Source organism: Scatophagus argus, chromosome 6, assembly GCF_020382885.2.
Source record: "Scatophagus argus isolate fScaArg1 chromosome 6, fScaArg1.pri, whole genome shotgun sequence".
NCBI classification, from domain to species: Eukaryota; Metazoa; Chordata; class Actinopteri; family Scatophagidae; genus Scatophagus; species Scatophagus argus.
In genome coordinates this window covers 6,207,023-6,225,155 of record NC_058498.1, presented here as the reverse complement: position 1 = coordinate 6,225,155, position 18,133 = coordinate 6,207,023, and the positions used below count along the sequence as shown (strand labels likewise).

The following is an 18,133-nucleotide window of genomic DNA, read 5'->3' as shown; positions in this document are numbered from 1 at the left end:
TCTCATCTTTATCCATTTCACAGATCCTTCTCCTTCTCTGCTCATAGGTGAAAAAGTTGCTTGAGTAGTGATGCCAAAGATTCCAATTTTCTTCAGAGATGAAAGCAGATGAGAGGAAAGCAGGGAGCAGAGGATGGTGTTTAGAAATTACATCATCATTGCAGTTTCAACCTGAACTGAGGATATTTGATCTGTGTGAGCCTGAATATTGAGCTCTCTATGGATCTTGTCGCTCTTACTTAATCAGTCTCTCCCTCACACACACACACACACACACACACGCTTGCATTCACTTCCTGGAGGCTTAACCACCACCTAACCATAACAATAAACATTACTTGCCAAATCCTAACCCTAACCTCAAGTGAGAGAGCCAAGTCTCCTCTGAATCATCCTAACAACAAAGTCACCATGGATGTTGTTGACAGTGAACTGTAATGTGTATAAACCGTCAGATCATAGCCAACATTATCTTTGAGACGACCACAGCTTTGACCTGAGAGGATATCGAAACATCTGAGTTTGTCTCAAAAATGTTGATTATAAAAGTGATTTCACAAATAATAAGACTCTGTGTGGGCCAGTCAAGTTCTTCCACACCAAACTATTCCAACCATGTCTTTATGGAGCTTTGCTTTGTGCAGCTTCTTATTGCTTGTTTTTTGGCTTCCCTTGCTAGCGCTGGTGGCTGCTCCTGTTATAGACTGGAGAAGCTGCTTTGCTGACAGTCAATATACCATAAAAATCCAGAACTGTTGTCAAGTATGAATGCTGCTACAAAGGATTGTCAAATTAAAAAAAGGTGAATGCTCATCATCATCATCATTTTATCCCATCAGACATTTTCATTAAATTTTATCAGAATTAATTTGCAAGTGAATTCTTGATTTATGGCTAAAAACGTGTTTTTTGAGATCAGAGTGACTTTGACCTTCGACCACAAAGTTCTAATCAGTTTCACGGATATCACAGCAACGGCATGGAAATACAAACGAGCGGTAAACTTAATGCCGTGGATATCAACAACACAGATGCAGAAAGAAAAAGATTTAAGACCAAATGTCACTAGTTTGGGTTTGATCAGAAGAATGAGCATAAACTAAACCAAAGAGACTTACTTTAAAAAAAAAATACTTGCTTAAACATTCGTCAAGTCCTGACAATCTGGCTAATTCTCAAAGAACAGAAGCGTTTCTGCACATGTTTGACTCGCCAAACGTGAAACATGAAAGCTCAGTGTTTCATATGCCCACACTGTGGTGGGACCCAACATGCAACAGGTGTGGAGCAAGACAATCACGGGAGCGAGAACTATCTTGACATTTCAAAGCAACATGAGTAAGGTCATGAAGTAGTTCCCAAATATGACAGGAAATGAAAAACTTAGCAGAAAGATATTAATATTTCGAAGTCATGGCAACAAAATCACTTGAAAATATTTTTTTTTGCAAGCTCTCTCAGTATTGCGCTTGTTGTTTTCAGCTGCAGTAGTAACATATAAGTTCTATACTGTATATGAGGTTGGTGGGTGGTGCTTTTTGGTGTACAGCTGGACAGAGAGATGGAGAAGGGAAGGGATGGAGGGATGAGATGCATAAGAGGCAGCGCTGAGTGGATCTAACACTCGGCATCTCTTTAACCCGCCACCCACTCATCCGCCCACAACTACATTGTTCACCCAGCCGCTGTGTCCCTCTGTGAAACATTTCACTCTAAAAATGGGCGATCCACAAACGTAATGTTGTGCGTTTGCATACAGTTTCGTAGTATGGAAATTTGCATTCCGAGTGGAAAACATAACCATGCAAAAAGGTAAACAACAGCGCCTACTGATGCTGATTTGAATATGAGTTTAAAGAAATGATCGACATCAGCATACGGCTAATCTGACAGCCTGCACAGTGAAGAAAAAGTTGGTCACCACTTGCAAATACTTGCAGACAGTAAATAACGATGATAACGAGTTTGAATTGTGCGTGTAATCCCTCCTGCCGGCCACTGTGTCATCAATTCATCATCTATTGATCCTTCTAGTAGATCACTCCATCTCTCTCATTATTCTCTCAGTCACGCCCTCCCTCCGTCCATCTGTCTCGTTTTTCCCATTAGTCACACAATCTGTCATTTCAAGTCAATCCTAACCTTCATCCTCCATCCATCAGTCCACTTCTTTATCATTCTACCACCACCCATTCTGCAAATGGTTTTCACTCCATCCTTTTCTCCTCCTGTCCTACCTTCCAACCTGTTCCTCCTCAGTCTGCATATGAACTATGATCTAAACAAATACCAAAACTATTAGAAGCAGATGTGTCACATGTCCCGATTCAATGTGCTCTACAGGTTAGTCAATTAATCAGTTAGTCAACGGGTAATCCTTTTGATTTTTAGCCTTTCAGTCACCTTCCATGCTACAAAGCCAAACATTCTCTTGTTTCAGCTTCTTCAATATCCTGCTTTAAGTATTACAAACATATATATAATATACAGCATTATTCATGTACAGATATCTTTGGGATGGTCAGACAAAACAAGGAATTTGAAGATGTTCCTTTGGACTATATTGTAACAAGCATTTTTTTCATCGTTTGCTGGCTTTTTCTTGACTAAACGATTAATGGAGAAAAGAACTGGCAGATTAACAATGAAAATAAACATTTTGCAGCCCTGATGTGATTCAACGTAATCTGCAGCATTCACACGTGTATGTAAAACCACCGATGCACACAAGTGAAACCAGAAGGTTCAGTTTTCAGGGGACCAGCATGCACTGCAAAAGGGAATAAACTGAAGATAAAGAGCACATGTTCATGACAAATCAATGATGCTTTCATGCTCAAACGAATACATTTAAAGTATCTAAACAAACGTGATAAAAAAGAAAGTCTCAATCAAATTATGATAGCTCACTTGATCCACGTTCTCCCCATCTTTTTCTCATTTTCTCTCTCACACACGAAGAACAAAGACGATGGGACAAACCGGGACATATGCATATTCAAAACCATATCCTGACAATACCTCAGGGAGGCACACAAAGTATACTTCCTCTTTTGATGCACACTGAAGACTTAACACCAGCTGTGCTTGTTTCTGTAGGTGTGTGCTGGTCAGCTGGTTAACATAAGCTCTTCTTATCTTCGGTGTGCATTTGTGTGCTCCTTAAACATGGAAAGCAAGGCTGAGAGCCCTGATAACACTGTGACCATAGGCACCAGACATTAACAACGTGTTTGTGCACGTGTGTGTCAGTCACACATGAAATGCATTGTGGCCATTTTTGTGTACACTCTTGATTTGTGCAGAGGCTTTCAACCAAAAGAGTGACATCAGAATGCAACAACAGACTGGCGCCTTAGCTTAAGCCATTCTCTCACTCGTGTGCAACAACACAATAACACATCTCCACCACTTCTGCTTTTGTAAATTTATCTTTGATTCGTCACCAGGACTTCCACACAGTGTGATATGATAACATAACATACATTAATGAAAAAATAGCCATGCAAGCTGCTTGTAGCTAAATATCTGTTTCACATTTCCCCCGAATGTGACTACGCAATTGACAGTCGCCCTGTAATGAGCAAATGCAGGGAACGGCAACGCTGGAAAGAACCGACGGAGAAAAGAGAGCCATCATCATCATCATCATCATCTTCTTCTTCTTCTTCTCCTCCTCTCTTGGCGTCAGACATGGAGGCGTTTATAACAAGCAGAGGCGTACGTGTGGGGGTACTTATCACTTCATTAGCTTCCAGCACTGCATTAGTCTTAGAAATTTAAAATAATGAACACACAAACAAAGAAAGCACATGATGTGACATATTCACATAGTCAGCCTGCCTGATAGCAAGAGGTAATGGGCACAGTATAGATATATAAACACCAGGCGTGTCAAAATGAGTTGCCCATGTGGCAGTCATTTTCCTGGATCCAGTTTTAAACATACTCTCAATGGAATCTGTGAAGAAAGAGGCTCGTGTTGTCCTTATAACCCTTATAGTTTCATACTAACACACTAATATTGCTTTTTATTCAAAGTGACGAGTAAAGAGAAAAGATTTTAGTATAATTTTGATGATGCGCATTAAAGGAGCACTCCACTACTTAAACAAATAGCACTAAGCCTCTGCTTTTGCCCCTTTAGCAAAGCAATCAGGTGTCACACAGCTGACAGCTACAGTTGCTGTCCATAGGTGGTGACTGGAAAAAAATACCAATTTAACATGGCAGACAGTTGGACAGTCATCCAATGAATTATGAGTAATGTCACATCTTGTGTTTTTTTATCTAAAGGGTACAGTAAAAGGGCATGCTTGTGTATGTGTGTGTGTGTGAGGAAGAGAGAGTCTGTGTGTGTTGTGTGTGATCAAAGATAACAGCCGCATCACATTTCCGTAGTCTGTGCCGATTTGCATTTAGTGATTCACAAGGAGACAGATGGACAGATGATGACAGAGAGGGAGGAAAAGAAAAGAAGAGGGGAGGAAGAAGAGGGGAGGGAGATGCAGAGAGAGAGTGAGAAAGAGAGAGAGCGCAGTGACAAACTGCTGTCCAGGGAAGCAATTAGATGGACTCGGCTGCTGCCACTTAAGACAGGAAAATGGAGAACAAAGAGTGGAAAGTATAAAAAGATTAGTGTTGAGTATCATAATAGAGGGGCGAAGTCTCTCCCCTTCCAGTGGCCTCCCATGAGACCTTCATTCAGAAGCATATGTACGGCTGTTGTGTGTTCGGATCCCATTTGATTAGGACCCCAAATCACACATATGTTGTATGTCAATTTAATGGACAATTTCGCAGTTTAAGAATGTTGCAGGTTGTCTTAAAACTGTTGAAGTATGAGACTGCGAAAAAAAAACCTAATTAGGAACACTACACACCGATTCGTCTCGTTTAACAGTCACCGTTTCACCATGACTGAACCCTTGTAGGTCCCACATGGTAGTCAGCCTACAGAACAGACTCGACTCTACTGTCATACAGCTGCAGCTGCGATCGGCACGGTCAGACTTGAAGTGAATTGAAGCGAAAGATCCAAATCCTCAACGCCAATTAACAAATGTTCTAATTTGAATGAATGCTCGATGTGCAATAAAGCAGAAGTGCAGTCATATGAGTCCTCAAAACTCTTCAGGGCACTGTCCACATAAAACATATTCATTTTATTCTTTAGCTTGACCATAACAAAGCAAATTCATGGCTGCTGACAAGAAATTTAAGTTATATTTTATTAAATTTCATTTTATCATATCTGAAATGGTTTTATTTTGGTTTTTATTGCTGTTAAATGTCATTCTAATGTTTTTCTTTGCCTAAGCAAACCACTTTGAGCTGTGTCTGTTTGGATAAGTTATATAAATAAAGTTGCCTTACTTGTGTTTATTATGCTTACACTGTAATTATTTTTTGAAAAAGTGAAAATGAGCGGTAAATCTACCCAGATAGAGTGGCACCAATTCAGTTCACTTTGGTGGAAAACACTACCTTATGCTTCCTAAATCTGTATTAACACATGGAATCTTCTTTAACTTGCTATCAGAGCAAAAAGAAAATAATAAGTTTATGTTGCACTCAAAGTGAAATCAGCAACGTGTTTTACAATTGACAAGGTGAGTTCCCTTCATGCTGCAGCAAAAAGCCTCATCGTGTCAGACAGACTTGATTGCATTTTGCTGCGTCACCTCTTACCTTTGTGAAGCTCGGCCACAAATTCCATCCATCCATCCATCCATTTTCTATACCGCAGGGCTGACACACAAAGACAGACCACCACGCATGCACACACTCACAGCTAGGGGCAATGCAGAGTAGCCAATTAACCTAATGTGCATGTGTTTGGGACTGTGGGAGGAAACCCGGAAAAAATCCACACGGGCACAGGGAGAACATCCAAACCCCACACACACCGGGATTCGAACCTGGAACCTTCTTGCTGTGAGAGGACAGCGCTAACCACTGCACCAACATCTGCCCTCAGCCACAAATCTCTTAGCCCAAACACGTGCTTTGAGACATGCATATGTAGAGGAAAGTGCTGCTAGTCTTAAGCTCTGCAATGAAAAGAGATTTTAAGAAACTCATGAGCAGAATTAAGACTAAATGAGCAAACACATACATAAACAGAACCTGTTCCATTTCATAACCTGCACTCAGTACCCAACCCTATTGATGCTGCCTGCTAAATGTAATTCAGGAAACCCCGAGCAGTGAAGCATAGCCATTTTACGTAACCATCAACTTCCATGTTCTGCTTCTGAACTAAACAACCAACAGCCAAAGCTCATCAACCCTCCATTCAGCATCGGTACCAGAGAGGAACAAAAACCAACAGCAACCTAAAGACAAAGATGTTTCTCCATGAAGAGCGGCGAAAAAAGAGAATAGCTTATTGATGCTGTAAACACAGACAGACAAAAAGAAGAGCGAGGCAGAGAAAAGAGAAAAGAGAAAAGAGGAGCTAAATGAGAGTTTTAATGGCAAAGTGTCAATAAAAAGAGTGCAAATGATGGATGGTGTTACTTCTCTGAACCCACACTCATCTCTCCGCTTGTGTATTTTTTTTGTTTTATCTCCACGATCACACACACACACACACACACACACACACACACACACACACACAGAGCGACAAGCCAGTGAGCTTTTTGCCAGTATGTGTTGTCTTCATTACTGGACACCAGCGCAACAAACACAAAGGCCTCCACTGAAAGGCTGGGATTCCCTGGATAAACCCCACCATTGTATTCCCAGATCCCTGGTTCCGCAGCACTGTCGAATTAGCACACATACCTCTGGCCTGGTGGCGTCACGTAGAAGCGGCCGGTTGATTGGCTGACCGGATGGTTGGCTGGCTGGCTGGATGAATTGATGTCTGCAGATTCCTAACAGTCTGGCAGACAGCTTCATGTGCCTGTCTATGGGTACAAATGTTAATGTGTGCATCTGTGTGCCCGTCGAGCTGCCTGTTTGCGTTTCTGACTGTCTGGCTGGGGTTTCAATTCAAAGCTCATTCGTCCATAGTCAGTGTTTAAAAAGTTAACTGCCTTTCTTGACAGCATTTTAAATTGTTTTTCAGATCTTCAACATGTGCTCTTGGGAGCAGAATTATTCTGAGGCTAAACCTTTCTGCCGGTCTGTGATCTCAAATGAGTTGTGGACATAAATAATAATTAGTTGATTAAAAAAGATGACACGGATCGCCGCCTAAGGCCACTGAAATGATTGGCAGTGGAAATGGATCACGCAAAGTAGATTCTAATGAGAAATAAATAATTTAGACTCATTGGGATATGAATTTGCATATAAATTTTGTTTGGCCTGTTCTGACAAATCCAAGAGAGATAGCGACTGGACTAAAATTAAACATGGGTGGTGGACGGGCCAGTTTAATGACCAACGCGGGCCACCATTTATCAAAGGCCTTTGGCAACAGGTGAGTTGAAACATTTGGGATGTGAAGCCCAGAATTTAAATCAAACATCAACAGAGCTGGAATGTGAACGTGCCAAATTTGCAGCCAACTCATAATCTGCTGCGATAATTAGATATTATCCAGCGCTGGCAGTTTCAGTTGATAGTAATGTGACAATGGAGACTGGTAATGATGGATGCTTAACTTTCTGAACATGGGCCAGAGGCCAGCTAACAGGCTGCTGGTAGCTGTTAATGGTGAGGGAAGAATGGAAGGAAGGAAGGAAGTAAAGAAGCATGGGAAGGAGGGACTGAGATGTGGGAAGATGCCATAGATCAAAGGATGAAGAGAGGATTAGATATTTTTGAGGGGATGTTTTGGATATATAAAATGTTTTGGTCAAAAAAAAAAAAAATACACACACATCAGGAGTGCAGGAAGGACAGAAGGACGTTAGGACGGATAGGAAGCATCAGAAGTGCTAATGTCTGTTACGTGTGTGTTAGAAGGTCTTTAGGAAATAAAAAAAAATCATAATTAACCGAGGAGCTGAAGCAACAGCCCGAATCAAAGCCGCAAATGGAGATTCGGAGGTATGTACACACACACACAGCAGGACGTGCTTAAACACACACATTAACACAGATATGTGCGCTGCCGGACAGACTCTGACAGACACATAAACACTCCCGTCTGTATGACCTAATAAGTCCAACAGCGGAGGCCGGCTCAGTGAACTGATATGGTCATGAGGTGCAGATGCATGCCGAAGCTTTTCCGAGCAGTACGTTTCAATTAGAGCAGGGGGCGGAGGAGAGCCAGGAGAAGGTCTGCTAACCAGTTACCACGCTAATATGAGACAGAAGACAACAGGTAATCAAGGCAATTGCTTTTGTTACAGACAGGAAATTCAATTAGAGCAAAGGCAGCAAATAATTGCGCAGTATGAGAAAATTATCACGGGGTCAATTGCTAGTACATCCTCCCAAGTAGTTATCTTTGGTGTAATTAACACGTTTACACCAGGAGAAACCAGGTACATACACCTCAAGGAAAAGGAGTTCAACACTGAAGAAACTAAATCACATTTACAAACACGAACACAAACGTGACTCTTACTGAGAAGACTGTTAATTAGTAGAAAGCCTGCATTACAGACAAGGGGGAAAATGTTTGAGTCACTTTAAATGATGCTACTGGTTGCATCATCTCTTTTGAATCCACTGACTGGAAGTGCAATAACAAAAACCCCTTTAACTGAGGCTACAGTGCACGACACAATAAATCTATGCGGCCGATACGTTGGCCGACACTGGTCTACTGCAAATATATCTGTATTGGGATTTATGCTGCAATTCCAGACATAAATCTGTGGTGGTTTAAATAAATATTTATGCAAAAATGAAAAGAATATCAGCTGACGTCTTGAAAGGCAAAATGATACACTGGGACCATGGATGACTTCAGAACCTTTACAAATAATATCGGCTCAGCTCTCAAACACACATTTAAGGTATTATAAAGGTACAGGATTAAAAATCCAGTATTGATTAGACAGTCAAAGAATGGCTAAAATGATTTAATGTGGTCAAAGGAAAATCATGATAACAAACACAGACTGCATCAACAAAGAGAAACAGAACACAAAGTAACCACCAAAAACATGATGGATCACATCTACTAACAGAAATTTTCTATTCTAACTACTGTTGTCATGTCAGGCTGGTCATTCAAATAACTGATCATCGAAATGGAGCATCCTGAATGGGTGAAATGAAAATGAAATAAAAACAGTAGATCCACCTTCATTGTGTTACAACACACACACAAACAAACAAACTCTCAGACAAACAAACAGACTCCCAGCTGACAATCTTAGCATTCAGAAAATGTTCCAGCCTTGTGCATGCTCGACTGTGTTTTTGTGTCAGCATTCGCGTTACCCTCAGCTCGGGGAATATGTGTGCATTTCACACCAATTATAAAAATCTCCGCGCTCAATAAAACCATGCAGCCGTTTTCTGCTCCCCAGAGGGAATGATGCTGTTTTTGATCCATACGTTCTCGACAGCAGACTCTGACCCATATGGGATTTTCAAATTCTAGTCGTTTTATTTTAGTTCATTCCAACATGAACTGGTGAAAAATGAACTGAAAATTTCTGTGAAATCTAGACTATGACTGTAAAACGCAACTATCTCTGAATTAGCAAAACAACAACAACAATATTTTCATGTTGGGCGACATGTTCTCTAATAAAACAAGAATCCCATTAACTCTGTGACATTACAGAAGATTAATTTATCTGATGACACTGAATCTCTTTGTGCAAAAATCCTTAAAACAAAGTTCACAGAGCGAACTCTTATTCCCCTTCATATGATTAATATTTCATTGTGCTGTTATTGCACAGCCCAGGGACTGAGAACAACAGTAGGAAGATATATAAAACCAATATAAAACCAATTTCATATTTTAAGCTAATTTGACTGACAACAGCGGTGTTTTGCTGTAGTTCTGCCTCACAATGGCAAAACACGGCTTTGAATAGCCGTTATGTGAAACTGTGCTGATACGGTGAGCTAAAGCACCACCCCACTTCACCCTCGTCCTAATAGACTGATTACTTATTTAACTGAACCCTGCCAAAAGCCAGTATTTATAAAGTGACGTCTAAGTCGGGTGGCTTGTCTTACACTAGTGTTCATTGTATTGTATTTTTCTAGTCTCTTCTTTTATTTCTATTTATTAAAACATGACACTTCTGTTTTCTGTCCATATTCTGTCCCTACCTTGTTACAGGATAAGCAAAACATTATTTTTCAAAGCACTGTAGTGTAGTACTGCATACAAAAAACAACAACAACAAAAAGCTACAAATATTTTGCTTGCATTCAACAGTTAGGACATGAGTAATTACTTAAATGCGAGCAGCATAATAATTTTAGCTCCGTTGAAGAGGTATCAAGTAGCAGATCTTTGCTCATCATCGCACATGTTGAGAAAAGCCTCAGTGAAATAAATTACCAACAGGGGGCAGGACTTCAGCTCTCTGTATGAGCGTCTCATTCAGATAACGGCTCAGTGGTGAGTGTGTGAATCTGTTTGTAAGAGCTAAAAAAGTAACACTTAACGTTTTCAAGTGTTGTTTAGTTACTCCTCATCAACAACTGGTGCTACACAAAAGCAGTTCATCCACTAGGGGTTTAGAAATGTGGTTCCCAAGAGACATTTTCTGCTTCGTAGATGCAGCAGCAGTAACTGTGTTGCTGAAATAAACAAAGTGCTCTCTGGTTAGCATCTGTAACAATAACGGCGATCTCTCTCACCAACAGAAACTAAATAACCTCAAAATTCATTGAAAAAGACGCCACGGCACTGCAAACACTGTCATTCTGTTAAATGCAATACCTCAGCAGTGAGCAGCTTGCATTTGGAAAAGAAGCTTTGTTCAAATAAACACCCCAAGGATGAAGCAGAGGGTGAGAGATATAAGAGAGAGATGCAAGACATGAAAGTAACATTAAAAAAAAGAAAGTCAAGGAATGCTCTTATATTCGCACCATTGGAAAATTGACATAATGAAGAACGTTGTTGACATCTCTTCCCTTTGGTGAACGATGAAAATTATTCACATATAGTGCATGTGTGTTCCCTGTGCTGAGGATCTGGGATTTCAGGGCTTAAGTGTCGTCCCAAACACATTTCAGCACAGACGAAAAAAAAAAATCCAACATAAAATCTTTTTAAGCCTAGCAGGGCATGGAGAGAAGACAAACATATGGGGGGTGGGGGAGGAAAGGGTGAGTGGTGAGTCAGACTGTAAACACTTGGTCCTGGTGATGTTATCCAGCTGCCATGAAAACTGATCCAATGGCTGGCAATCTGGAGCTGAGCACCGTGTGTATGGAAGCTAATGAGGGCCGTTAATATTTTCAGCTTGTAAAATGAGGATCTTAAATAACTTCACAGCCTGCAGTTGTATGTCACCTTGTGTGTATATGTCAAAGAAAGTAAACTGCATCCTGCACGTATCTGAATGTGTGTTAATAATTTAAAAAAATAATAATAATAAATAAAAAAAAGTAAAGTTTGTGAACACACAATGCAATTTTTGATATCATTTGTACATGTACATGTGTAAAAATATTTTGTGTATGTGAGACCTAAATTTGTGCAGAAATATTTTCAGCAGTGAGTAATTCGGGCCCTGGCCAATCAGCACGCTGATGACCATCCAATCAGAGGAAGTTCAACTGTCCAATCAGGAGGCAAACGGATCAACAAAATACGGCCGTAGCTTAGAAGACAACAACATGGGGCATTAAGCTGAATAATTTTACGGTAAGTTAAGAATCTTAAAGGATGTATTATGGTTAGTTCTGGTTGTGTGTGCAAAACTTAATCACGCATTCACAAACTTGAATTTGTAATTTTTTGTCACAAATTCACTCAGACACATTCACACAAAAGCTGCTGTACGACTTCACACGCTGAAAGTATTTGTGAACCTCATTTCACAAGCTTAACATATAAGTGAACCTTTTTGCTTCCATACGTGTCACACACATATATACACACACACACACACACACGACAACAGCTGTACGTTTGTTATGACACAAATTCAACATACACAAAGTAGTTGGGGTTGGGCAGAGGTCTGTGTTTGGGGTAAGCGAAGAGGCGACAAGCCGGGGGGGTTACCGGATCAAGGCAAAATATTCAATCCTTCAGCACACACACACACATGCACACACAAAGTGAAAAGCTACAGTGGCATGAAATCAATCTTCCACACCTCTAACTGAAGCAGTCAGGGATCTCCCCCTCACACACACACACACACACACACACACAGACTGTCAGAGCAGCTCCCTGCCCGCTGATGCTGCTTCCTACCTGGAACTGAAACGAAGGAGCAAACATCACATTGTTTCACTCATTCCCACTGAACATGGCTGAACCTGCGATGTGCAACAGCGAACAGGCTAAGCGATGTGTCGCTTGTTTGACAAAACAAACAAACAAACAAAAACCAACCCGTGTCCAGGTTCTAGTTCTGCTAAAGTGCGCTCATTTTCTCCACCTCCAACCTTTTTTTCACTGGTCTAAATCAAGACCGACGTCCTTGACATTTCTGTTTCCCTTCCAGTTATCATGGACAACGAGAGGCTAATTCACCAGAATGAGACTGCACACATTAAGACAAAGTGCGCTTTTAACGAGCGCATCCTCGAAAAGGATGACGTTTTTGGGGAAATTTTCAGAGCTGTTCATGCATTACACGCAAACACTGTGAGATCACTTGTAGTATGTTCTGGGGAATTTTGTGTACTCTGGACTTTACAGCAGGCTGGCATTTTTACTCTTCAATTTTTGTACATATTAAACAAACAAGATATAAAAGCTACCAGGTCACAGCCTGTTGGATTACCTTTGGATGAAGTCAGGCCAGCTGCTTCCCCTGTCTCAACTCTTTACGCTAAGCTAACTGGTGGCTGCACATGAGAACAAAACTTTTCACTGCATCCAACTCGTGGCAAGAAAGCAAATATGCTTATTTTTCCAAAATGCTTAACTATTCCTCTAGAAAAAAATCAAAAACAAAACAACTTCCTGTCACCTCCAGCTCTCTCTGTCATTCATTTTACATTAATATGGATGATCATGCAATAAACAAGTCCCTGAGCACAAAGTAGTCATTACAGCAGTCAGATTGCTGGTGGCCTCATTTTACAGGTTATCATTAATGGCCTGCAACATAATCATAATGTTATATTTGTTCAGTTGTCTTAAACAGTAATGTACTGTGTGTCAGTGACAACATCTTTACTGCATTTGCATCACTTCTACATGTCAGTACCAAACCATGTCTGCAGTCATATTTCATGAAGCTGATTTCCCTGGAGGTTTAATCTGCCAACACCAAGTATCAGTCACTGTCAAAACCATTCAAATCTAATCAGCCCCACTTCTTGCCAGAGGATGGTGGTAATAAACAATTTGAAAGAGGGGGAAAAAGATTTTACTGAATTTAAATTTCTCTTGAACAGCAAGCTTTTGGAATACGACCTGAAAACTCTCTCTGTGGTGCTGCTTCTCTCTGTGTTATCCAGTCTCTCCCTATTGCCCCTCTGCTAATCTACAGAATTAAACAGGGACTATCAACATGTTCCTGAACACTGATCAGCTTCAAGCTCAAACGGTAAGCTAACAAGCTGTGAAAGCCCCCCCCCTTCCTGTGGAGCCTACAAAGCCTCCCACAGACACACTTCTGCCACAATGTGAAACTCCTGACAATATCACCTGGAAAAATAACTTAAAAGGAAAGACTCTCCTTCCCTCTCGCTTTCACCCGAGGCTCTCGACAAATCTCTTTGAAGGCGCATGTAAATTCTACATTAAACATCTTCCACCTTAATTCAAAGGGCTAATGCTGAGTACTCCCAGACGTTAGCACATTATGTTGTCAAACTGCTGAAATGAGTCCTTGAAATGAAATGAGTGCTAATTCAGTGAAGTGGGAAGAGACGGAGAAACAAAACGGGAGGGAGGGTAAGTGTTGAGCGAAAGACAAAGGAACGACAGCAGCTGAGAGACAGATAGAGAGCATATGAAAATAAACAGAAGAGGAGGTGCTGCCTCTGCTAACATCGCTAGCATTTGTTAGGAAAAAATTAAACTTATTCTTGAACAACCTCTGATGTTCTCGTTGCTGGTGTCTCATCCCACTCTGCCCACCTGACTAGACCAGAACCCAGTACCCGACGCCACCGCAGAAGCCTAATTAGTAATGTACCGTGGCTGCCGGTCCGATGAGGGCCTGTGTTTCATCAGGCTCTGAAACCCCATTAACCTTTTAGACAGGCTGGTGCTTTGATATCTCAGCTGTTTACAGCTCCCCTCGACTTTCTGAAAGCGTTATGTTTCAGGTGCTTGGCTGTCTGCACGGACTAAATATAGGCACTATGTAAGATTTCCCTGGAAAGGGACACACTCCAGGGGCAGGGGGTCCGCTGTGTGTGTGTTTGTGTCCTTGTATTTCAACACTTATGAGGACATAATGTACTCAGAAAGTGTGGATATAGAAAACCATTTAAAATGACATGCTCACTGTTATAAACTGCTAATTTATGGACAGGATTTTGGTTAGGATTAAAAACTATAATTAAAATGAGTCTATGTTATGGTTTAGGGCTAATTTAGGCGCGATGTGATTAAGGTAGACATATATTATGTGTGAGTCTGTGATTGAGTTTGTGCAAAAGCATACTTGTGCATGTTTATATGACATATTAAAGGTCATACACCCATCATTTGTGCAAAAACTATTGATCAGTCAGTTTTAACTCTTGCACCAAACTGCATACTAAACTCTTTAAAAACTAAACTGAACCAACCGAGGCCTCGTGCTAATGAGGCTAAACGCTCCTACTAGCCGGGTAAGGTGTTTTGATTATTCTGTGCACCTCATTTATATCAATGACGACAGGCTAAAGAGCAGTTTGTTGTACTAGATTGTATTAGTTTGTATTAGGTGGTGACTAGAGTCACAAGTGAGAGCATCTGGTGTAACATGTAAAACTATTAGAACATTTCAGTCACCCCCCCACCCTTCCACACTGTGCACACCAATGCTTCACTACTTTCCATATAACTATTAATACTGTGTGATGACAGATATTACATGGCTGCATGTTTGGGGTTTGGTTTACATGTTCACTGGAGCAAAACTGCATGAGGACATTTTGAGTGGTCCTCTATTCTCCAAGGGGCTGTTTAAGAGGTCAGGCTTGGTTATGGGGTTGGACGTTTAGTTGTGGTTGGTTAAAGTTAGTGAACGCATGTTGGTGACGGCCCTCACAATTAGAGGAATAAAAGTGTGTGTGTGTTAGGTAAATGGAGAGTTTTACCTGTGCCTTTGTTGCGGTCCACAAAGCAGTACTTCAGCTCATATTCCTTCAGAATTTCATGGACTTCCTATAAAGAGACAGAGAAGAAAAAAAACACAAGACTTGAGCCAAGAGATCCAAATGTTAAGAAGTCTAAACTGCTTTCATTTAGCTAATCTATCATTCGTTTAATCAACCCGTCCACCCACTTCCATTACACAAAACGTCTTCGAGTTACTTACCCACTTCGAGTTTGACCAAAATTCAAGAAATTTAAGAATTAATCACCACTACTTTTGGTATTTTTATATGACTTTTCAAAATAGCTATCAAAGTCAGTTAATTTGCAGTGAATTAAGTCATCTGTGTATCAGTTAACCATTTGAGCAAATGACAAAATGCATCACGTCAACCAATAAATTAATGTGTTCAGTGAATACGACTCTGAAGTACCTGGGAGGGAGTAAGTCAGACTGTGACAGACTTAACTGTTCCTACAGTCATAGCTACTATGACTTGAATTTAGATCAATCCTATAAAATATATCTTTGCTCGTCACACTTAGGAAGCCTCATTTTTCGAAAGAGAGGAAACTCTTTTCTTTAACGATAAACTCTTTGACGACAGACTTCCTCAATTGCAGTAATTTGTCTCTAACGGGTAATTATGTTTTTGAAAAAAGGTGTGCTTTTCAGATGAAAAGCTTTCGGTCTCCCATCAGGTTTATAATCACAGCAGCCCACCACACTGCACTCAAATCCACATGAGACACACACACACACACACAGCTGCATATCAAAGTATTAAATCAGGAATTTATCTTTTAAAGCAGAGCGAAGTCCACTCTACTGAAGAAATGTGTTGTCTCTTTAGTGACAGTAGTTGATGACGGCCGACAGGAAACGGAGCAAAGAGCGAGATGCGGTGGCACAGCAGGAGATCCTCACACCCTGTCTGAGTGTGTTACGAACTCCACCACACACTGCTGACTCCTTCCTGATGGGTTACATAGAGCCTCAACTGCCTCAACTCAAAGGAAACACAAACTGTTCAAATCTTGTCAATGAGTGTTTTTGTTTTTTGTTGGTATTTTTTCCCCGTCAGAGTCAAACCTGTCCAAGAGTTCTTCCAGATCGAACAGAAACACAATGTAGGCGGAATGACTAAACAGCGAACAACCGAAACAAAACAAAACATAGCACTAAAACATCTTGTGGGCTGTGGTCTAAACTCTGTGGCAGTGGAAAGGTCACTTCAGCACACAGCAATCACTGTTAAGTGCCACCAGACGTAATGGAAAATCTCCAGCGTGATGCTCAGGACATTTCAAACAGCATTTATCCTCAGGTGCAGGACAAGCTGAATTGACTGCGACGATGCTGACGACGTGGAGACTTTCTCTGTACTCTACACTGTCTTTTCTACCTCCTCTGACTCTTTCTCTCACTATGTTTCTGTCCCAACTTAATTAAAACTTTTGAAATAAACTAAACAAACGCGAATAGGCATTTTCAGGAGCTGCTTTAAAGCACGTACATAAGCTTCATAAACGGCCCTTATCACTGTTGATTGTGAACAAGAGAAAAAAAAAACTGACTGGCGTTTGGGAGGATGCAGCTGCTCTGTTTTGTCAGCTAATATCGCTTTTATTCACTGCCAGCTAATGTTAGATGTGTTTTATGCTTCCATTCAAAGATGAAAACAAAAAAAAAGCACTTTTCAATATTGCACTCATGATGATACAATGATCACCTTTTTACATTCAGTGAAAGCAGGTTTACAGGAGGTCATGGGGACAGAAAATATTTCCAATCCCATTCATCACATAATTTCTATAAAGACAAAAAAAAAAAAAGTGGTGCCTAAAGTGGTCATACAAAACTGAAGTGATGAGGTTTTTGAATATGTTCATTTTTCCGCTTTTCCTATCTCTCTAACAACCATCCAGCCCACTCATGTACAGCACGAGCAGGCTTGTTCCTTATCAGCAAAGGCAGCCCACACAGAGGGTCAGTCCACTCAGCTCGCCCTCAGAATCAGAGCAGAGTGAGCCGCCATCGCAGAGAGGAACAGAGAGGGGAACAAGAGCCGTTTTATGTTTGTTTTTTTTACTCCATTTTTATCCATTTCGGGATTCATCTGCAAAACAGGAAGCTCAATTAGTCCAATCAGAAACCAGCTGAAACCAAAACACTGAAAAAAAAACCAAAAACAAAAAATCATCATTTGCTCTCAACCTTATTAACCTCTCAAAACAAATGAAAAACCTGCTTGCGCAACAGAATATTCCAGCCAGTTTCCATTAAGAATCAATTTCTTTGACGAAATAAGGCAGAGTACTTTAAACAGGTTATTTCACTTTGACTGCTTGAAATACTCACAGTTGAATTTGAAATGTTTTCCCTTCAAGTAAACCAACTTTTTAGGGTTTTTCTAGTCGTTACAACAACACCAACATTATAATACAGGCAATTTAACAACAAAGCAATACAATAAGAATAAAACAGGATTAAATAATTTAGATCAAAGCATGCCTGCATGAAGCAAACTGATTACTGGCTCTTCTTCTTCGTCTTATATCCTGCTGTTTAATCTTTTCATTCTCTTAACATGTCTGCTGTTTTAAGTGTTTTTTTATTTTTTCCACAATGCATGTTTCTGTGCTGGGCAGGACACAGACTGTGGACATTCGGACAGGACTGAATCATGCCACCTGTGTCATCCTCTGTCTGGTGATCGCTGTATCACTCGTCCTTGTGTTATCCTGCAGCTACATTGATTTTAAAGTTTATTTCTCGCATCGTTGACACATTACAAGACATTT

General features: G+C 40.6%; 1 protein-coding gene across 1 annotated transcript in view; it reads right to left on the bottom strand.

Annotated features, from left to right (window-relative positions):
- raver2 (ribonucleoprotein, PTB-binding 2) overlaps positions 1-18,133 on the bottom strand; it is a 79,795-nt gene that overhangs the window by 50,051 nt on the left and 11,611 nt on the right. Inside the window, exon 3 of the mRNA XM_046392342.1 lies at positions 15,331-15,397. Coding sequence (XP_046248298.1) covers positions 15,331-15,397 — 67 coding nt within the window. The remainder of the gene's footprint in view (positions 1-15,330; positions 15,398-18,133) is intronic.